This window comes from Triticum urartu, chromosome 4A (assembly GCF_056163025.1).
Source record: "Triticum urartu cultivar PI428250 chromosome 4A, HENAU_Tu73, whole genome shotgun sequence".
Lineage (NCBI taxonomy): Eukaryota > Viridiplantae > Streptophyta > Magnoliopsida > Poales > Poaceae > Triticum > Triticum urartu.
The window spans coordinates 76400059-76423435 of record NC_141876.1 but is presented as its reverse complement, the minus strand read 5'-3'; the positions used below and the strand labels follow the sequence as shown (position 1 = coordinate 76423435).

At 43.5% G+C, this 23377-nt stretch overlaps 1 protein-coding gene across 2 annotated transcripts; it reads right to left on the bottom strand.

Moving 5' to 3' along the window:
* Nucleotides 1-12547: 12547 nt before the first annotated feature.
* LOC125527683 (disease resistance protein RPM1) lies at nucleotides 12548-17831 on the bottom strand. Of its 2 annotated transcripts, XM_048692201.2 has the most exons (3): nucleotides 17526-17830; nucleotides 16304-16382; nucleotides 12548-15482 (listed from the first exon to the last, which is right to left on the bottom strand). In XM_048692201.2, exon 3 carries the CDS (start codon nucleotides 15475-15477, stop codon nucleotides 12763-12765), a length of 2715 nt encoding a protein of 904 aa, XP_048548158.1. In that variant the 5' UTR covers nucleotides 15478-15482; nucleotides 16304-16382; nucleotides 17526-17830; the 3' UTR covers nucleotides 12548-12762. The 2 variants fall into 2 exon arrangements, with proteins under 2 accessions (XP_048548158.1, XP_048548159.1); XM_048692202.2 differs by lacking the exon at nucleotides 16304-16382 and having other exon boundaries at nucleotides 17526-17831.
* Nucleotides 17832-23377: the final 5546 nt, after the last annotated feature.

Sequence of the window (23377 nt, the reverse complement as noted above, 5' to 3'; positions counted from 1 at the left end):
AGGAGGATCCGGGTGCAGAATTGGCATGTAGTGGCCACATGAAATTGAGGCTGTTTGGACTATTTTCTTCACCATTTTTCCTCAAAAAAAATCGGATGCATCCTAAGTCGACCCTGCATCATCACAATCCTCATTTTCATGGTTAGAAGCATTAGTCATACAATCAGTACAATTGTCATCCCCATGCTGAAAACCGGTCAAATAAGAGGATAAGAGAAGGATCTCTTTCCGGAGCAAGGCACCAGCATTAGGGTGTAAATGAGCAAAAGGGAAGACCGTTTCATCAAAGACCACATCGCGTGAGATGTATACCCGACCAGTGGAAATATCTAAGCATTTAACGCCCTTATGCTTCGCACTATAGCCGAGAAAAACACATTGTTTGGAGCGGAACATAAGTTTGTGGCTGTTGTAGGGACACAGGTTAGGCCAACATGCACAACCGAACACACGAAGAGAGTGATAATCTGGTCGGGTATTAAGGAGCCTATGCATGGGTGTATCATTGTTGATGACACGACTTGGAAGTATGTTAATGAGGTGGACTGCCGTAAGGAACGCCTCATCCCAAAACTTGAGAGGCATGGAAGCGCCAACAAGTAGGGCTAGACCTACTTCAACAATATGGCGATGTCTGCGCTCAGCCGAGCCATTCTGTTGATGTGCATGGGGACATGATACATGATGAGAAATACCCAAGGTTTGAAAAAATGAATCAAGTTTCTCATATTCACCGCCCAATCAGATTGGACGGCGAGAATTTTTGTATCGAATTGACGTTCAACAAGTGCTTGAAAATTTTGAAAAACTTGAAAAACGTCAGAACGTTTTTTGAGAAGATAAATCCAAGTATACTTACTAAAATCATCTATGAAACTAACATAGTAAGTATGACGTCCAACAGACATAGGGGCAGGACCCCAAACATCAGAAAAGACAAGTTGTAATGGTCTAGTAGAAACACTAGTAGAAATTGGATATGGTAGCTGATGAGATTTTGCTTTCTGACAAGAATCACATATAGTTTCAAGACTATGCTCACCAACACATGGGAGCTGATTATTTCTAAGCACTTGCTGAACGATAACAAAAGATGGATGTCCTAATCTTGCATGCCACCGCTCCGAAGAGAGTTTGATGACACCAAAAAATTGTTTATTGAAGCTTGTAAATTTGGGGATCAATGGATAGAGCCCATGCACGCATCTACCTCTGTAGAGAATGTTCCTCGTGACCTGATCTCGAATCAAAAAGAAATATGGGTGAAATTCTAGAAACATTTTGTTGTCAAGAGCAATACAATGAACAGAAAGAAGGTTTTTTTTTCTGTTTTCGGAACATGCAAGATATTTCTAAGATGGATATTGCGACTAGGGGTTATGACAATTGCATGACCAATATGATTAATCTCCATACCTTCACCATTTGTATTGTGAACTTGATCTTGGCCATGGTACTTCTCGCTCATCGTCACCTTCTCTAGCTCGTTGGTGATGTGGTTGGTAGCCCCTGAGTCGACGTACCAGTTTGTGTCAACTCCGTATGACGTGTACGCTGCTGCTGCAACTTTCTTTTTGGAGTTGCTCTCGGCATACCGCCAATCACAATCCTTGGCGATGTGGTTATTTTTCTTGCAAATCTGACACTTATTTTCATATTTCTTTGAAAGGATCGAGAAGAGGTGTCTAGAGGGGGGTGATTAGACACTAAGTGCCAAAAGTTGCAGTTTTTAATATTCTTAAGTTTAAGTAGAGTTTAAGAACAAGTTTAACAAACACAATACATATCAAGAAAGCATGCAATGAGTATATGAGCAGCGGAAAGTAAAGCAGGCAACTTGCAAGAATGTAGGGAGAATGGTTTGGAGTATTCAAACGCAATTGGAGACACGGATGTTTTTGTCGTGGTTCCGATAGGTGGTGCTATCGTACATCCACGTTGATGGAGACTTCAACCCACGGAGGGTAATGGTTGCGCGAGTCCACGGAGGGCTCCACCCACGAAGGGTCCACGAAGAAGCAACCTTATCTATTCCATCACGGCCGTCGCCCACGAAGGACTTGCCTCACTAGCGGTAGATCTTCATGAAGTAGGCGATCTCCTTGCCCTTACAAACTCCTTGGTTCAACTCCACAATCTTGTTGGAGGCTCCCAAGTGACACCTAGCCAATCTAGGAGACACCACTCTCCAAGAAGTAACAAATGGTGTGTTGATGATGAACTCCTTGCTCTTGTGCTTCAAATGATAGTCTCCCCAACACTCAACTCTCTCTCACAGGATTTGGATTTGGTGGAAAGAAGATTTGAGTGGAAAGCAACTTGGGGAAGGCTAGAGATCAAGATTCATATGGTTGGAATGGAATATCTTGACCTCAACACAAGTGTAGGTGGTTCTCTCTCAGAAAATGTGTATTGGAAGTGTAGGTATGTTCTGATGGCTCTCTCCACGAATGAAGAGTGGGTGGAGCGGTATATATAGCCTCCACACAAAATCTAACCATTACACTCAATTTACCAATCTCGGTGAGACCGAAGGGAAAAACTCGGTCAGACCGATTTAGTAAACCTAGTGACCGTTAGGGTTTTCGGTGGGACCGACTAGTTCAACTCGGTGGAACCGATGTGCTAGGGTTAGGGTAAAACCAAAACTCGGTTTGACCAATTACTCAAACTCAGTGGGACCGATTTGGGTAGTAAGCGAAATAGAGAGTTGGCCAAGCAAACTCGGTGGGGCCGATTGCATATCTCGGTGGGACCGAAAATATTGCAACAGGTAACAGAGAGTTTGCAAGCCCATCTCGGTGAGACCGAGATCCCATCGGTGAGACCGAACTGATTAGGGTTTCTGGCAGTGGCTATGTTAACTGAACTCGGTGGCTCCAGATAGAAAGAATCGGTGGGGCCGAGTTTGACTTTTGGTTTAGGTCATATGTGGATGTGGGAAGGTAGTTGAGGGTTTTGGAGCTATCACTAAGCACTTTGAGCAAGCAAGCCATTAAGCAACACCTCATCCCCTCTTGATAGTATTGGCTTTTCCTATAGACTCAATGTGATCTTGGATCACTAAAATAGAAAATGTAGAGTCTTGATCTTGAAGCTTGAGCCAATCCTTTGTCCTTAGCATCTTGAAGGGGTTCCACATCCTCTAGTCCATGCCACTCCATTGTTGAACTTATCTAAAACATACTAGGTAAAAGTGTTAGTCCAACAAGAGATATGTTGATATTAATTACCAAAACCACCCAGGGAGCACTTGTGCTTTCAATCTCTCCCTTTTTGGTAATTGATGACAACATACATCAAAGCTTTAGATAAAGATATAGAGAATAGCAAGTAAAGCTTTGGAAAGACATGTAACATGCATAGGCTCCCCCCTACATGTATGCAATCATGTGAATATTGAATATAGGAGCATGTGAATGCGTAAACATGACAGGGTAAGCAATGTGTTACATGTATCTTGGCTATATGCATCAGAGCAAATGATGTGAATGTGAGAAATGTACCTTCATGCTCACGAGTCCTTCTTGCAAACAGTATGTACATCAGCAAGAACTTCTCATTCACATGACTGTGATGCATATACTTACCTTGTGGTCTTGAGTTGGCTTAGGATGGGATGAACCTGTGCAAACAAGGTTAAATAACACAGATACACCTACTGACCAGAGAAAACAAGAGAAAACACAAGAGAACCAAGACTGGGATGACATGTAGAGTGAGTACTAAGTACCACATTGGATATAGACATGCCCCCAAAGGTAAAGATATGCAATAAAATCAGAGATTTCCTTCCCTTATATGTCTTGCTCCCCCTGAATCTGCATGGGATATTGGGAGAAGATAGGGAACAGAAAATTAGAGCAACAAAAAAAGAAACAACAGAGCTTGAGCTAAAGCAAGCAACCAAACATGTATTTGCCTTCTTAAAAACATGTGACATCTCTCCTCTTGAACACCAAGCATCTGGGGTCTTTGATGATATTACTTTCTCCTAGTTGAGAAACTCTCTCCCCTGAGTACTCTCTCTTTCTCCCCCTATAGGAAGGATTAAGCTTTGATGTGATCTCTCTCCCCCCTTTGGCATCAATTTCCAAGAAGGGCTCTTCTAGACATGTGATACAAATGGGTTGGTCCTCGAGTCACAGAGCAAAGCAGCATGTCTAATATGATGCTGGCAGAGGACAAGAATCATTGAGTGGAGCTGGAGCAAACAGAAATCAGGAATAAGTGGCAAGTTGGCTTTCCAGTGATGAAATCGGTGACTCCAAGTTGTGTGCTTCGGTTGCACCGAAGGATTTCGGTTGGGCCGAAGAGAACAAACCGGTGTGACCGAGTTCATCAGAGTGAAACCACTTGTCACCTCACCTCACTAGACAAGTAAGATCTCACAAGGATATGCAAGGAATTAACTAAAAGATTTGCAATGAATTGGATGCAAAAAATGCAGACAAAAAGAAAAGAAAAGAAACTAAAAGTTCTAGATGAAGTTTTTTTTGAAAGGGGAAACAAATATGCAAATGCAAAAGCACAGAGAAACACTAGAGAACTTCATCTAGAAATGGTCGATGACAAAGTCACCTATGTTAGAGTATATTGACTTAGGAGTCAAGTGAGAGCGCTTGATCATAGGTCATACTCATCGTTTAAGCTCAAAATGGGGTTACCATTTTTCGTTTAAGCCTTTTGATGTATTCACATCTTGTCGAGTTTCTTTGACTCATGACTTGGAGTAAAGCTTCTCTAAGATGGAATAACATACCTTGGGTGGTGGTGTTGATCTTGTTCATGTAGTTGAACTTGTGTGGGTTGCTCAAGGTTGATGTAGTTCATCAAGGGTTGGGAGCACCACTTGGAGTTTGAGTTCATCTACCTACATGGGTTAGCTTTGCAAGGAAGAGCACTTGTGTATCCAAAATGACAATCATGAGACTCAACATGGAATTTGCCAAAGGATATGTTTGAATGCTTTCGTGCTTCCTTGTCTTCAACCACCATCGTGTAGAGACTTGGTGATGTAGAGATTGCTCAAGATGTGAGTGAGTTGCAATCTCATAGATTTAGATTCAACCAAGTACCTACACGGGTTAGATAACATGCAAGGTACAAATATATCCAAGACATATGAATATCATCATAAGAGAAATATCGAGGATTAGTCATAGGCTCATGCCCCACATGTATCAAATGGAGTTCCTACTCCAAGTTTGAAGCATCAATGATGTTCAATTCACCTCTCAACCTGCAAAACACTTTCTCATCAAGTGGTTTAGTGAATATATCCGCCAATTGCTTATCGGTGCGAACATGCTTAAGGTTAATGTCCCCTTTTGCAACATGATCTCGAATGAAATGATGACGAACTTCAATATGCTTAGTTCGAGAATGTTGCACGGGATTTTGAGCAATCTTAATAGCACTTTCATTGTCACATAGCAATGGAACATGTTTCACATATATCCCATAATCTTTAAGAGTTTGGGTCATCCAAAGTAATTGAGCGCAACATGAACCAGCGGCAATGTATTCCGCTTCGGCGGTGGATAAGGATACCGAGTTTTGTTTCTTGGAAGACCAAGACACAAGAGATCTACCAAGGAATTGACAAGTACCCGAAGTGGACTTTCTATCAACCTTGTCTCCGGCATAGTCCGAATCGGAGTAGCCAACAAGATCAAAAGAGGACCTCTTAGGATACCAAATGCCAAAATTTGGTGTATGGATTAGGTATCTCACTATCCTTTTCACAGCCTTAAGATGACATTCTTTAGGAGCAGATTGATATCGTGCACACATGCACACACTTAGCATAATATCGGGACGAGAGGCACATAGATATAACAATGAACCAATCATAGAGCGATAAACCTTTTGATCAACCGGTTCACCATCTTTGGTCAAATCAAGATGTCCACTAGTAGGCATGGGTGTAGTCATACCTTTGCATTCTTGCATATTGAACTTCTTGAATAAGTCATTGGTGTACTTCGTTTGAGAGACAAAGGTACCTTCCTTAGTTTGCTTGATTTGCAAACTGAGAAAGAATTTGAGTTCACTCATCATAGACATCTCAAACTTCTCCGACATTAGCTTTCCAAACTTCTCACTAAAATGAGGGTTAGTTGAACCAAATATGATATCATCAACATAAATTTGGCACACAAATAGTTCTCCATTAACCCTTTTAGTAAAGAGTAGAATCAAGTTTACCAATTTCAAAGCCTTTTTCAATAAGGAACTTGGTCAAGCATTTATACCATGCTCTAGGAGCTTGTTTAAGACCATAAAGGGCTTTGTGAAGTTTGTAAACATGATTAGGTTTCTTAGGATTGACGAAGCCGGGAGGTTGCTTAACATAAACTTCCTCTTCGATTTTGCCATTTAGAAAAGCACTTTTAATGTCCATTTGGTACAAGGTGATATCATGGTGATTAGCATAAGCAAGTAAGATGCGAATGGACTCAAGTCTAGCAACGGGAGCATATGTCTCACCATAGTCCATACCTTCAACTTGTGTGTAGCCTTGGGCGACGAGACGTGCTTTGTTGCGAACCACTTGTCCATCTTCATCTTGCTTTTTGTGAAACACCCATTTGGTACCAATGATGTTGTGGTTGTTGTCGGGCTTCTCGACCAAAGTCCACACTTGATTTCTCTCAAAGTTGTGTAGCTCTTCATGCATAGCGTTTATCCAATCCGGATCCTCCAATGCTTCTTCAACCTTCATAGGTTCAATGCTAGAGATGAATGAGTAATGTTCAAAAAAGTTAGCTAAACGAGTTTTAGAGCGAGTGATTCTCCCGGTTTGGATATCATTGTAGATTTGCTCGACGGGATGATCCTTAGCAATTCTTGCTCGAACTCGTGAAAGATTTTGCTTGGGTCGGGGTGGAACATCCTCTTCATCTTGTTCTTCTTCTTGGCCTTCTTCATTGTTGACGTTGTCGTTCTCTTGTCGTGGTGGAGAAGGGGGTTGTTGATGTTCATCTTGGTGCGCTTCCTCGTTTTCTTCATCTTGGCGTGTCCCACTTGTGGATGCTTCCGTATCAACTCTTGGTTCACCTTGTCGTGAGGTAGAAGCTTCCACTTGGACGGACGAGGTACTCTCCTTCACTTCCGTTAGACGAATCTTGCCAATGGACAAGTCTTGAATTGCTTTCGAAGGGTCTTTGTCTCCTACATCAATTGGCAATTGCTCTACTTGCGAGCCGTTAGATTCATCAAACTTCACATCTACCGTCTCTTCAATCTTTCGGGTGAAATTGTGGTAGACACGGTAAGTGTGAGAGTTTGAGCCATAACCAAGTAGGAAACCTTCATGAGATTTAGGAGCAAATTTAGAATGATGATGCTTATCAAGAATGTAGCACTTTGAGCCGAATACTCGAAAGTATCCAACTTGGGGTTTGTTACCGGTGAGGAGCTCGTATGCCGTCTTGCCGAGTAGCTTATGAAGATACAAGCGATTTGTTGCATGACAAGCTGTCTCAACCGCTTCCGCCCAAAAGTGCTTTGGCGTTTTGTACTCATCAAGCATAGTTCTTGCCATCTCGATAAGAGTTCGGTTCTTCCTTTCAACAACTCCATTTTGTTGAGATGTGTACGTAGCCGAGAACTCGTGTGAAATCCCTTCTTCGTCAAGAAAGGTTTCCACATTTGCGTTCTTGAACTCCGTTCCGTTGTCACTCCGAACCTTCTTGATCTTCACGTCAAACTGATTTTGGGCCTTCCTAGCGAAGTTTTTGAAGATCTTTTGGACCTGCGATTTGTCATCAAGAAAGTACACCCACGTAAATCTTGAAAAATCATCAACTATGACTAGACCAAATGAGTTACCACCGAGACTCTTGTAGGCATTTGGACCAAAGAGATCCATGTGAGGTAGCTCGAGTGGTCTTCTTGTGGTCATGCTGTTCTTTGCGCGGTGACTTCCTCCAACTTGTTTTCCTGCTTGACAAGCACTACAAGGTCTATCCTTGTCAAATATGACATCTTTTATTCCAAGGATATGATCACCTTTAATAAGCTTATCAAGATTTCGCATACCAACATGACCTAGTCTTCTATGCCACAACCAGCCTTTAGAAGATTTGGCAATTAAGCAAGTTTTAGGTTGAGCCTTTTTAGTGAAATCAACAATGTAAAGATCTCTACGTATACCGGTAAAGACCATTTTATGATTATCTCTACGAAACACTTGGCGGTCTACTTCAGTAAATAGGACATTGAAACCGAAATCAGCAAGTCTAGATACTGAAAGTAAGTTGTAGCCAAGAGATTCAACGAGCATGACATTTTGTATGGAGCTATCATGTGAGATGGCCACCTTACCAAGGCCAACCACCTTACCCTTTGAATTATCACCAAAAGTGGCATACTTTCGAGGGCCGTCATTTTCAGCAAGCTCACGGAACATGTCTTTATCTCTGCTCATATGATCAGTGCATCCACTATCAAGGACCCATTCCTTTCCTCCAGCCATGTAGCTGCGAAGATTTTCCATAAGACCAAAGTGTCTCATTGCATCATCGAGATCATAGTCACTATCATCATCATCATCATCCGAGTATTCATGTTCAGCATCATCTTGTGATTGATCAATTCCTAGAGAGGGCAATTCATTAGATAAATGATCATTTCTATAGTTATCTTTATGAATTCTAATAGCTCTGGAAATGATATTGCTAATGACTCCAACATCTCCTTTGGCACTTGTAAGATTAGTAAGCTCAAATAAGCAGTCACCAAATTTGGGATCATTGGAACTCATCTTAATCAAAGCAATAGACTTATGGAGGATTTCATCTAGATCTTTCAAGGAGTAATTAGGAAAGAGTTCCTCAAGAAATTTCCATATGGTGTAGGCACACTTAAGAGTCAGCAAACATCCAATCAAGTTTCTAGGCAAGCCTCTAGTGATAAGATTAACAGTTCTAAGATTGCGAATCATGTCAATATCTTCATCTAGGGTAGGGTGCAAAAGATCAACATGAGGTGCACAAGGGCTAGTAACGTACTTGTTCAAATGATATTCATTGAAAATCTCAAGCATTTCATTTTTCCACTCACGAAAATACTCTCCATCAAGAATAGGCACTCTATGTCTAAGACTCCCCAAAGTAGACACATCCATCTTCCTCCAATGGTGTTTAAACCAAGGCAATGGAGACCAAAGCTCTGATATCAATTGAAAGGATCGAGAAGAGGTGTCTAGAGGGGGGTGATTAGACACTAAGTGCCAAAAGTTGCAGTTTTTAATATTCTTAAGTTTAAGTAGAGTTTAAGAACAAGTTTAACAAACACAATACATATCAAGCAAGCATGCAATGAGTATATGAGTAGCGGAAAGTAAAGCATGCAACTTGTAAGAATGTAAGGAGAAGGGTTTGGAGTATTCAAACGCAATTGGAGACACAGATGTTTTTGTCATGGTTCCGATGGGTGGTGCTATCGTACATCCACGTTGATGGAGACTTCAACCCACGGAGGGTAACGGTTGCGCGAGTCCACGTAGGGCTCCACCCATGAAGGGTCCGTGAAGAAGCAGCCTTGTCTATTCCATCACGGCCGTTGCCCACGAAGGACTTGCCTCACTAGCGGTAGATCTTCACGAAGTAGGCAATCTCCTTGCCCTTACAAACTCCTTGGTTCAACTCCACAATCTTGTTGGAGGCTCCCAAGTGACACCTAGCCAATCTAGGAGACACCACTCTCCAAGAAGTAACAAATGGTGTGTTGATGATGAACTCCTTGCTCTTGTGCTTCAAATGATAGTCTTCCCAACACTCAACTCTCTCTCATAGGATTTGGATTTGGTGGAAAGAAGATTTGAGTGGAAAGCAACTTGGGGAAGGCTAGAGATCAAGATTCATATGGTTGGAATGGAATATCTTGACCTCAACACAAGTGTAGGTGGTTCTCTCTCAGAAAATGTGTATTGGAAGTGTAGGTATGTTCTGATGGCTCTCTCCACGAATGAAGAGTGGGTGGAGGGGTATATATAGCCTCCACACAAAATCTAACTGTTACACTCAATTTACCAATCTCGGTGAGACCGAAGGGAAAAACTCGGTCGGACCGATTTAGTAAACCTAGTGACCGTTAGGGTTTTCGGTGGGACCGACTAGTTCAACTCGGTGGAACCAATGTGCTAGGGTTAGGGTAAAACCAAAACTCAGTTTGACCGATTACTCAAACTCGGTGGGACCGATTTGGGTAATAAGCGAAACAGAGAGTTGCCCAAGCAAACTCAGTGGGGCCGATTGCATATCTCGGTGGGATCGAAAATATTGCAACAGGTAACAGAGAGTTTGCAAGCCCATCTCGGTGAGACCGAGATCCCATCGGTGAGACCGAACTGATTAAGGTTTCTGGCAGTGGCTATGTTAACCGAACTCGGTGGCTCCGGATAGAAAGAATCGGTGGGGCCGAGTTTGACTTTTGGTTTAGGTCATATGTGGATGTGGGAAGGTAGTTGAGGGTTTTGGAGCATATCACTAAGCACTTTGAGCAAGCAAGCCATTAAGCAACACCTCATCCCCTCTTGATAGTATTGGCTTTTTCTATAGACTCAATGTGATCTTGGATCACTAAAATAGAAAATGTAGAGTCTTGATCTTGAAGCTTGAGCCAACCCTTTTTCCTTAGCATCTCTAGTCCATGCCACTCCATTGTTGAACTTATCTGAAACATACTAGGTAAAAGTGTTAGTCCAACAAGAGATATGTTGACATTAATTACCAAAACCATCCAGGGAGCACTTGTGCTTTCATCCTCATACCCTTGGAAGGGACGCCCCCTGTTGTTGTAGTAGGGGTGTCTGTTGTTGCCGCAGCCGTTCTGGTAGTGACCACCGCCGCCGGCGTTCTGGTAGTGGCCGCCGCCACCACCTCCGTCGCTGTTGTAGTTGTTGTAGCCGCCGCCGCCACCGGCGTTGGAGTTGTTGTAGTGACCGCCGCCGCCGTTGCCGCCGTTCTGGTAAGGGCCGCCGCCGCCACCACGAGATCCACCACCACCACTCCTGTTGGAGTTGTGGTAGCGGCTGGAGTTGTTGTTGTTGCCACGACCTCGGGATGCAACATTAGCCGAGGACTTGAAAGCCCCTGCCCCTGTCCCGTGGAACATCTCAACGCATTGGTCGAAGTTGGAGACCATGCCGAAGAGATCATCCACCGAGAGGGGAGCGATGCGTACGTCCAGCGCCGAGATCAGAGGTTAGTAGTCCATGTCGAGCCCTGCAATGATGTGAGAAAGAAGATCTGCTTCTGTTATGGGGTTCCCGGCGGCAGCTAGCTCGTCCGAGAGTGCTCTCATCTGCCCAAAGTATGCGGATGCGCTCAAGGAGCCTTTCTGTGCATTGGTGAGGGAGTGGCGGCAGTTGTTCACACGAGAACGGGATTGGGTAGCGAACATATTTGCTAGGGCTGACCATATGGCATGCGAGGTTTCTAGGGAGGCGACTTGGATCAGGACCTCCTTCGAGAGATTACGAAGGAGGAAGGCTATGATCTGCTGATCTTGAATCCATGGTTTGTATTCAGGGTTAGGAGCGATTTGGTCCTTTCCTTCTGAGGTCTTGGTGACTATGGTTTTGTTTGGCTCGGGTGTGGTTTGATCTATATACCCATATAGCCCGGCACCCATGATCTGGGAGCGAGCTTGGGCTCTCCATAGGATGTAGTTGGTTCTTGTGAGGGGCTCGGATGTGGTGTTGGTAAGGGCAATGGATGGAGTTTGGCTGGAGGTAGACATGGTTCGGTTTGGTGGATGAGAAGGTAGGAGCTAGGGTTTTCAGCGGGAGGAAGAAAGGTGGTCGAGGCTAGATGTGGCGGAAGAGGGAGGCTCTGATTATCATGTGAAATTGTATCGAAGCGTCTCAATGCCCATACACAGGCACCCGCATGTTATATATTGATATTATGGTTTGTGATACAAGAAAGGTTGTTGGGATCAACCACATGAGAGAATACAGGGGGGTTAAGATAGAGATAAGAAAAAGATTACAACCTATCTCTAGTTACAACCGAACCAGCGCAGACCCACCTGTACCTATACGTTTAACACCTTGTATCCTCTAGCAATGCGCGGCCTTGTTGAACTCCTACCAAGCTCTGGCTCTTGGCCTCTGAAGCAGGGGCTTTAGCCGGAACTGAAAGCTCATGTTCTTCAAAGGCATGTAATTTGCGTTCCTTCTTCCTTTACCACAGAGCAGACCAGACGAACCAAGATGGCACTACTAATTTAGCCTCGATGGAATCGGCGGGCCAAAATACCTGCAAAACACACAGAAGTGCTACTGAAAAGGAAAAAGCCAAGATAGAGATCTTAACACCAAGAAAAACAGACAAATATATAATGGTACCTCTTGGCGAATCAGATGATGGGGTGACATAGTGGCAGAGATCAAAAGATGACAAGATATAAAATGAAATGTTTGACAGGATCAATCACAGAAGATGTTCGATACAAATAATGCATGTTGTTACATGAAATTGGTACTAAAGCATGCAACTTAAACAACACAAACGTACAGAGCACGATCAACATAGAAACAGTACAGAGGCCTCTGAAAGGCAGTGGACATAAATCTTCGAGGAATAAATGGTGTTACAATATACAAGTACGGGCCAAATGCTACTGGTGATTTCAATAGTCACAAACTTATTTGAATGATCAAAAATACGATGCGGCATACAGGAATGAGACTGCAGAAAGAAGCAAAGAACCGACAAAGACACTGCAGAAAGAACCCACTTGCTGCATCTAGACACGAATCTCTGGAACATGCATTATCTTCTGATGCATCCCACTAGTGACCCATTGACTTCTGAAATCCTTGTGCAAGCTCAGCAGCCAGAGCTTCTTCAGGGAGCCAAGTGATTCAATGCCTTGGGGGACCTTATCCAGCTTCAACAGAGACACGATGTACAAACCTTCAATGCATGGAAGAGCGCCATCAATGATGTTCATCTGGCTGACATCAGGCATGTGCTTCAAGACCAGTGTCTTCAGACTGGGGAAGGAACCTGCAGATAGAACCAAAGTATTTGCACTATGCATGTTGTTCAGTTTTAGAAATGTGAGGTTCGGCAGGTGTGGTGCAAGGATCTTCAGTGGATCTTCCCCAAGGTCGCACCAGCTTAGAGCAAGATACTTGAGGTGGGTTCCATGGTCAAGAAATATCGGCCAATTCAGTGTCCCCTTAGCCCATTGCCCTCTGATAATCAACTTGCGCAGATCTGTAGACTTTGGCTTCAGAGCCTCAAAGCAAAGTGTCTCATTCTCATCCTTTGCAGAAAGAAGCAAGCTGGAAAGAAGTGGCATATCTGACAGGGTAGCAAACAGAAGTGCACAGTCAGCAGCACTTATGTTGTCAATCCACAAACTGCTTAGTTGCATCAGTTTCTTCAGCTGCTCAGCCAAGTTGTTACTAGATTCCACAGTCTCAAGAGTTTGCAGTTCTTCCAAGTTGGACAGCTCTTTAGGTGCATGCATTCCCATAAAGTAACGGAACTCTGTCTGCTTCTCATCAGCATATCTATCAGCTAAAAGGTGCCGTAACTTCCTGATCTTAACAATTCCCCGTGGTAGCTTCTCTATTTTGGTTTGCTTAATGTCCAGAGTGTGGAGGTTAGAAAGATTCTCAACAGAATCCGGGAGTGATTTGACCTTGGTGCGTCGTAAGCCAATGTAACGTAGATTGAACAGATGCCCTATCGATGCTGGCACTTCAGTGATTTCAGAGTCTTGAAGCTCAAGAACACTCAGGTAGCTAGATTCAGACAGGATTGAAGACAACATGCCAGGGGAGGATGAAATTACTCCAAGTGACACTACAGTTCTAAGACGTGGAAGTTTAAGTGTCAATGCAGTGTTTTCTTTCCATCCACATGCTGATAGCCGGCGAACATCCTTATCCATCTGTATCATTTCACGCTGGTCATTTGCTGAAGCAAATCTCTCTTCTTTAGCAACAGAAATAGCCAGTTCACGCACAATATCATGCATCTTACAGGTGCTAACCCTACCAAGCTCATCAGTCTCCACAACTTCAAGCATATTGCGGTGGATCAATTCCATAAGATTGCCCTCAGCGACCACCTCTGGTGTGTTCTTTTCTTTACTCACCACAAAGCCTTCTGCAACCCACAGCCGCACAAGGCTGTCACGTGGCATGGGGTGGTCTTCTGGGAACAGACTGCAGTACAAGAAGCAGTTTCTGAGATCATCTGAAAGGTCATGGTAACTCAGATTGAAAATTGCTCGGACATGATCATTGTTTGACAGCTCACTTCGAAGCTGATTGTACTTTTGTGTCCAAATGTCTAATCGTGGTCTGGAGGACAACAGGCTACCAATGGTAACAATTGCTAGAGGCAGGCCATGACATCTTTCAACTATAGAGGCAGCAATTATCTCAAAATCCTTGGGGCACATGTGGCCCCTCTGGTTGTAAAAAGCCCTTCTGCAGAAGAGGTCAAAGGCGTCAGAATTACTCAACGGCTGCAGCTCAAGGTGACGGTCGGAAGGAGAGATTCCGGCGACATGGTCCTTCCGTGTGGTAATGATGATCCGACTTCCTTGCAGATTCTGGAAAGCATCACGTATTTGGAAGTATACCTCTTGCTCCCAGACATCATCCAGCACAATCAAGTATTTTCTATTTTCAAGTCTCTTCTGTATTTCCTTTTTCAAGTCATGCACGTCCATTTGAGACGATGGTTGTTCGGTGTATCCGATCTTCCATAGTAGCTTCCTCAACAGGGCATCAACAGTGTAAACCTGTGACACAACGATCCATGCATTTGCAGAGAAGTTGATCTTTTCACGTTCATAAACATTTGAGACCAGGGTAGATTTTCCCAACCCACCCATGCCCGATACTGTTATCACAGTGTTTTCCTGCTCTTCGGAGTACAGCCATTTGGTCAGCAATATCCTGTTGTCTTCAATTCCTACAAGATCTTCATCCTTGACAAATTCAGGGAAGCCGTCTTGGGACCGCTGTCTTTCCATCTCAGCAAGTGTGTTGGCGTCAAGCTGGGAGGGCTGCAACCACTGATCTTTCATCTGTATAACTAGCTGAATCTCCTTCTCTACGTCAACTACATTATTGGCAATTTCACTGAAAACCTTGACATAATGTGTTGCTTTAATGAAGAATTTCTTGAGGAAACCTTCTTCCTTAAGTTGAAGAGCATGGTATGAGTATTTATCCATTACATCTTCAACATGGTAGGCCACATTGCGGACCTCCCCAATCCAACTCTTGACAAGTTCATCTGTGAGATATACCGTGCCTATTTTCCTTATAACATTACTCATCATATTCAGTTGCTTTCTTATTTGCTCAATCTTTACTGGCAGTTCCTTCAGATTAGTAACTTTTTCAGACAACTTATCTATAATGGCCATGATGGCTTCATCTGCTAAAATGGAACCAATCTTCGTCACAGCAATGAGTACTGCCTCGGCCATTTGAGCTGAACAGCAAAGATAGTGCATATTACATGATAGAATAGAAAAACCATCAAGAATTCTAGGTACCAAATTAGCTCATGCACTCGTACATAAAGAGTAGCTTTCTAACTTGGCCCTTTCGTTCCATTTACCTAAACAGAATTTATCAATTTACAGCATATCGAAGACTAGAATATAATTTATGATACATTAAGATATCAGGTATTCAGGTACCGCCGCATCAGAGAATACCCCTCTGTCGACTGAAATCTTAACATTGATCAGAATTGACGGTAGTAACAGATGGAATTCCTAAATGAACTTGACCCGCCAGAATTAGGAAAACGGAGGAATTTGGCTCATATTCTAGAACAGTAATACCCAATTCAAGAGATAAAAAGTGACACAAACAAACATTCAGTCCAAATCAATCTCTTTTTTCTAAACTAACATGAAGCACCTAGCACAATCCAAAAAAATGAATAAATAAATAACATAAATGACACTAGGCTGGATAGACTACCCGATCGGCATCCCTTTATAAGGTCATCAGGACTAGAGAAATGAAAATCTGTGATTTTCATCGCAGGGTAGTCAACAAGCCCATGATAGCATGTAAGGACCAGCAAGCAATTGATGCCTGTACTAGTTGAGCGCAAAGCTCTTTGAACGAGCATGAGCATAAAACACAACCGGTATGCAATCTAGCAAATGAATGGACTGTTTGGAATATGGCTTCAATTATCTAGCTAATTTATCACATTCGGGAAACTGCAGTGTGCATAGCTATCTTCTGAACTGCAACATTTGACGCTGGTGGTTCACATGATCAGGGAATGCTCACCTTTGGGATACTTGTAGTAGGCGGTCTATAGAGTGGGACAACAACTTACCCACCAAACGGACCACCAGTGTCAAAAGTTCTGCAGCATAAGAAAAGTAAAGTTGAACATCACAATATGCAGGCAACATCATCCAAGGCTTGTGTCCATACTGGCCTGATTCCTAAGGATTCTTAGCATTAGGTCAGACCTCGTAGATATCTTCCTACTTATAAAGGTTGGAGTTGGTCGTGGGTTCACATTTGAGACCAACAACACAAATAAACAAATACATTCTACCCACATAGTGGACTAGCAACCTTCCAAGAGACATAAATGAACAAATGCACTTTTACTGACATGTTACACCTAGCACAAATAAACAAATACACTACTAATTTAATGCGAGGACACCACTCTTGTGAAAAACACAGGTAACAAATGCAGAGATGTGACTCGAACTCAGAATCATGCTGTTGGTTTTAGTTTCTCTTACCATCCAATTTCTTCAAATTATACATCAAACGCAGAAAGATCTTTCATTATATTTTTGCTCTCTTTTTAATCGTGAACCGTGCAACAACGGCAAGACACCAACGTCCTTTGACCATCTCCTAAGCCGGTGGTCCAAGTGCTCGCTTTTTATGGCTTCGTAGCAACGCGCGGGCATTGTGCTAGCTTCCAAAGGATTGGAATGTGCATGGCATCCCAATCCTTTACTTTTCCTATTCCTACGATTTAGAAATCCTGCAAACCGAATAAGCCTAAGACTTAAGATAGAGGAGTAGTAGTTACTAGTGTGAAGAACAGGACGAGAGCATTCTTTTACACACTACTCCTACGACGAATAAGATTAACTATCTCGGCGATGCCATCTCGCGTCCACGTGACAGCCCGCATCGACTGGAGGCAACTCTGCTCTCACCTCCCTGCCCGTGGCGGGAGGCTGCGGTGGGGAATTCTATCGAACATGTAGCAGGCAACAACTTTTTCGCTAGTAAAACTGCAATTTGACCATCGAAAGCTCGTTTGGAACTCATGAGCTCCAGATGAAACGGTTCGATGACGACGTCCCCAAGAGCCCAACTTAGTCTAGCGGGTGTGGCAATTCCCAGCGGCCAGGGACACAGCGCGTGGTGAAACTCTGTAGCTCAAACCAACGGTGTTGACATGTACTCCATGCAGGTGAGACGGCGGAGATCTACACAAAAGGGCTGCGCCACGGACTCGATAAAAAGGTAGTACCTGATGGATTCTCGCGCGAGCGCAAAGCATGGAATCTGCAGTGGAGTCGAGAAGGCGGCAGCGATGTGCTCCGTGGCAGACTGGTGGAGGAGAGCGGACTAAATCCGCTTGCGAGACCGACTCATCCGCGGGGCGGAGCTACGAACGAACGAATATTGCGACGACTGGACTCGAGCTCAGTCCGTGGAGCGAGGAAGGAGAGGGGGCGGGATAGGAAGACGGGGGGAAATGCAGCGAGTGCAATCAGTGGGCGACAGCCACTCGCGATGCCCCCTGTCTCTCGGTCGGAACTCGGAAGCTCTCACGCAATCACGCTCGCCTTCTATTGGTAGTAAGTTGCTCCTTTTCTTATTTTTTGCCAGGTCAAGTCGCCTCCGCTGGGTTACTTGCGTCAATAGAAAATGGCGGCTTCGCGGTGCAAGACTTGTCAAAGTCTTTTGGTGCAAGTGCACAACGACCGGTTGGCAGTGGTACTCTCTTCTTTTTTTGAACAACAGCAGTGGGCTAAACAAATAGAGAGAGTAAAAGAACTGCAACTTGATCAATAAAAGATTATTCCTCGATTTCAATAAGGGCAACCGTCCAATAAGTAAATACTAGTAATATTTACAATCGCAAAAAAGAAAAAAAAAGAATAAGAGGGTAACAAATATGGTCCGTGTTGTTGGTCTTTTGCAGAGCAGATCCTTGATCTCATGTATGGAGCCATTGGATAATATCACTCTGGTTGCAACAAAGACGATGTTGCGGTCATCCATTTGTAATGTGGACGACATTGTGGTTGCAAACCGCAACACAGACAATCTCGGTCATCCAATTGCAACATGAACGATGTTGTGGAATGACGTAAACCTTTATCACCCATTGAAACACGGAGGATGTTGTGCTTCCCCACTGAAACATGAAGGATGTTGAGGTCACCGTGTTGCCACACGATGCAACTGGGCGAGTGACGATGGCATGTATCTAGGGTAGGGTAATAGGCCTGACCTAGACACCCCTCCCAAAGACACTGCCCTAGAGTCAAAGGCATTCAAAGTGCAGCAGCATCCACCGACTGAAATCACCTCAGAGTGCAACCCACTCGACCAACAATTTCACTCGGATAACCCAATTCTATTCGATCGGTATATCATCATTCGACCGTACTAGAAACCCCTCGGAGTATAGAAGATCTAAAGTCATTTAGGATGGCAACGGTCAGGCGTTCACTCCGTAGCGTTAATGATCATTTATATGTCTTTATTGTTGGCGTTACCAGTAACGTCTCACCTTAATGTACATTGAACCCCTTGTAACATGGGCTGGCTGGGGTCCTGGCGCACTCTATATAAGCCACCCCCTCCACTGGCACAAGGGTTCGCACCCCCTATAACTTCACACGCAATCCAGTCGACCGCCTCCGGGCACCGAGACATAGGGCTTTTACTTCCTCCAAGAAGGGTCTGAACTCGTAAATCTTGCATGCACAACCTCGTCGTAGGTAGGATCTTGCCTCCTCATAACCCACAAGTATAGGGGATCGCAACAGTTTTCGAGGGTAGAGTATTCAACCCAAATTTATTGATTCGACACAAGGGGAGTCAAAGAATATTCTCAAGTATTAGCAGGTGAGTTGTCAATTCAACCACACCTGGAAACTTAATATCTGCAACAAAGTATTTAGTAGCAAAGTAATATGATAGTAGTGGTAACGGTAGCAAAAGGTAATGATAACAAAAGTAATGTTTTTGGTATTTTGTAGTGATCGTAACAATAGCAACGGAAAAGTAAACAAAAGGAGAACAATATATGAAAAACTCGTAGCCAATGGATCAGTGATGGAGAATTATGCCGGATGCGGTTCATCATGTAACAGTCATAACCTAAGGCGGCACAGAACTAGCTCCAATTCATCAATATAATGTAGGCATGTATTCCGAATATAGTCATATGTGCTTATGGAAAAGAACTTGCATGACATCTTTTGTCCTACCCTCCCGTGGCAGCGGGGTCCTAGCGGAAACTAAGGGATATTAAGGCCTCCTTTTAATAGAGTACTGGACCAAAGCATTAACACATAGTGAATACATGAATTCCTCAAACTACGGTCATCACCGGGAGTGGTCCCGATTATTGTCACTTCAGGGTTGCCGGATCATAACACATAGGCCCAGTTCTTTTCGTCCGATTATGAATAATCAAGGCTTGGAAAATCAAAAGCTGAAAAGAACTGGATTTGCTTCTCCAAAATCATCCAAGAATCAGGAGAATAGGCAGTGTATCTCAGAATCGAGCAAAAGGGGCGATTTGTGGCGATTCTGATAAGTTCCACCAAAGAAAATGTTTCGTTTAGACACAATACCCCTATTTGGAGGGATATTTACAGAGAGAATGCCACTAGGGCGAACGACCTCGTCTCTTTCTCTTCTGAAACCGCTCGATCCCCTGCGCCGCTGTGGTTACAGCCGCTGGCTGCCCGACCCTGCTCGTCTCGCCGCTGGACCAGGCCCTCCCGCCGCCCGACCCCGCCCTTTAAACGAACCCTCCCAACCGCGACGCCAATCAACGGCAGCATCGCCGGCGCACGCAGCCTGACCCCGCCCTGTTCTATGGTCCCCTCCGACCTGCCTCGCCGGCCGCTGGTGAGCTCTCTTTGTCTCCTCTCTTCCCCTCTCTCCGTCTCCTCCTCTCTTCCCTTCTCTCTGTCTCCTCCTCGAATTCAACAAGCAATTTCAATCCAGGGACATTCTAGACATTTGAACATTGAACTTATCTGACAATCTCATATTACGATCTAGAAAAGAACTCGATGACCGATTATGTGGGAAGCTGATTTTGTGGGAAGTTTTCCAGAATCAGATTTTGAAGAATCAAAAGCTGAAAAGAACTGGGCCATAGTAGGTGACTATAGACTTGCAAGATAGGATCAAGAACTCACATATATTCATGAAAACATAATAGGTTCAGATTTGAAATCATGGCACTCAGGCCCTAGTGACAAGCATTAAGCATAGCAAAGTCATAGCAACATCAATCTCAGAACATAGTGGATACTAGGGATCAAACCCTAACAAAACTAACTCGATTACATGATAAATCTCATCCAACCCATCACCGTCCAGCAAGCCTACGATGGAATTACTCACGCACGGCGGTGAGCATCATGAAATTGGTGATGGAGGATGGTTGATGATGACGACGGCGACGGATTCCCCTCTCCGAAGCCTCGAACGGACTCCAGATCAGCCCTCCCAAGAGGTTTTAGGGCTTGGCGGCGGCTCCGTATCGTAAAACGTGATGAATCCTTCTCCTTTATTTTTTCTCCCCGAACGCAAATATATGGAGTCAAGGTTGAGGTCGGTGGAGCACCAGGGGGCCCATGATGTAGGGGGGCGCGCCCAGGGGGGCAGGCACGCCCCCACCCTCGTGGCTAGGGTGTGGGCCCCCTGGTTTTGATCTTTTGCCAGGATTTTTTATTATTTCCAAAAAGACGCTCCGTGGAGTTTCAGGTCATTCCGAGAACTTTTGTTTCTGCACATAAATAACACCATGGCAATTCTGCTGAAAACGGCGTCAGTCCGGGTTAGTTCCATTCAAATCATGCAAGTTAGAGTCTAAAACAAGGGCAAAAGTGTTTGGAAAAGTAGATACAACGGAGACGTATCAACTCCCCCAAGCTTAAACCTTTGCTTGTCCTCAAGAAATTCAGTTGATAAATTGAAAGTGATAAAGAAAAACTTTTACAAACTCTATTTGCTCTTGTTGTTGTAAATATAAAGCCAGCATTCAAGTTTTCAGCAAAGATTATAGACTAACCATATTCACAATAATGCATAGGTCTCATGTTTACTCATATCAATGGCATAATCAACTAGCGAGCAATAATAATAAATCTTGGATGACAACACTTTCTCAAAACAATCATAATATGATATAACAAAATGGTATCTCGCTAGCCCTTTCTGAGACCGCAAAACATAAATGCAGAGCACCTTTAAAGATCAAGGACTGACTAGACATTGTAATTCATGGTAAAAGAGATCCAGTCAAGTCATACTCAATGTAAACTAACAGTAATGAATGCAAATGACAGTGGTGCTCTCCAACTGATGCTTTTTAATAAGAGGGTGATGACTCAACATAAAAGTAAATAGATAGGCCCTTCACAGAGGGAAGCAGGGATTTGTAGAGGTGCCAGAGCTTGGTTTTAAAATAGAGATGAATAATATTTTGATCGGTATACTTTCATTGTCAACATAACAACCAAGAGATGGCGATATCTTCCATGCTACCCACATTATAGGCGGTTCCCAAACAGAATGGTAAAGTTTATACTCCCCCTCCACCAACAAGCATCAATCCATGGCTTGCTCAAAACAACGAGTGCCTCCAACTAACAAGAGTCCCAGGGGAGTTTTGTTTGTAATTATTTTTGATTTGATTTGCATAAAGCATGGGACTGGGCATCCCGGTGACCAGCCATTTTCTCATGAGTGAGGAGCGGAGTCCACTCCTCTTGAGAATAACCCGCCTAACATGGAAGATACGGACAACCCTAGTTGATACATGAGCTATTCGAGCATACAAAACAGAATATTTATTAGAAGGTTTAGAGTTTGGCACATACAAATTTACTTGGAACGTCAGGTAGATACCGTATATAGGTAGGTATGGTGGACTCATATGGAATAACTTTGGGGTTTATGGGATTGGATGCACAAGCAGTATTCCCACTTAGTATAGGTGAAGGCTAGAAAAAGACTAGGAAGCGACCAGCTAAAGAGCGACAACAGTCATGAACATGCATTAAAATTAATCAACACCAAATGCAAGCATGAGTAGGATATAATGCACCATGAACATAAATATCATAGAGGCTATGTTGATTTTGTTTCATCTACATGCGTGAACATGTGCCAAGTCAAGCCACCCGAATCGTTCAAAAGAGGATACCACCCTATCATACCACATCACAACCATTTTAATAGCATGTTGGTACACAAGGTAAACCATTATAAGCTCCTAGCTAATTAAGCATGGCATAAGCAACTATAATCTCTAATTGTCATCGCAAACATGTTTATTCATAATAGGCTGAATCAGGAACGATGAACTAATCATATTTACAAAAAACAAGAGAGGTTGAGTTCATACCAGCTTTTCCCATCTCAATCAGTCCATTATATATCGTCATAATTGCCTTTCACTTGCACGACCGAACGATCTGGATAATAATAACAGTGCACGTGCATTGGACTAAGCTAGAATCTGCAAGCATTCAATAAACAGGAGAAGACAAGGCAATATGGGCTCTTTTGTCAGATCAACAATAATGCATATAAGAGCCACTTCAACAATTTAATTATGGTCTTCTCCTATCGACCCCCAAAGAAAAGAAAAGAAATAAAACTATTTACACGGGAAAGCTCCCAACAAGCAAAAGAAGAACATGAAATCTTTTTGGGTTTTCTTTTTAGTTACTACTACAAGCATGGAAATTAAGACTAGCTAAAAACTACAACTATTTTTTTGGTTTTTCTTAAGGTTTAATAAACACACAAGAAGAAAGCATAAAAAGAGAAAATAAACTAGCATGGATATTACAATGAAAAAGTATGAGCACCGACATCTAGCAATGAGTGTGTGAACATAAATGTAATATCGGTGAGAAATACGTACTCCCCCAAGCTTAGGCTTTTGGCCTAAGTTGGTCTATGGCCACGGTTGGCCTGGCAGATATCCATAGTAATAGTTGGGGTCGTACTGCGAAGAAGAAGACTTTGATTGCCACTGGTTGGCAATCATCTCCGGATCCCACTTGTAATTAGACTGTTGTGGAGGATCAACTTGTGGTTCCGACTCTGGCTCTG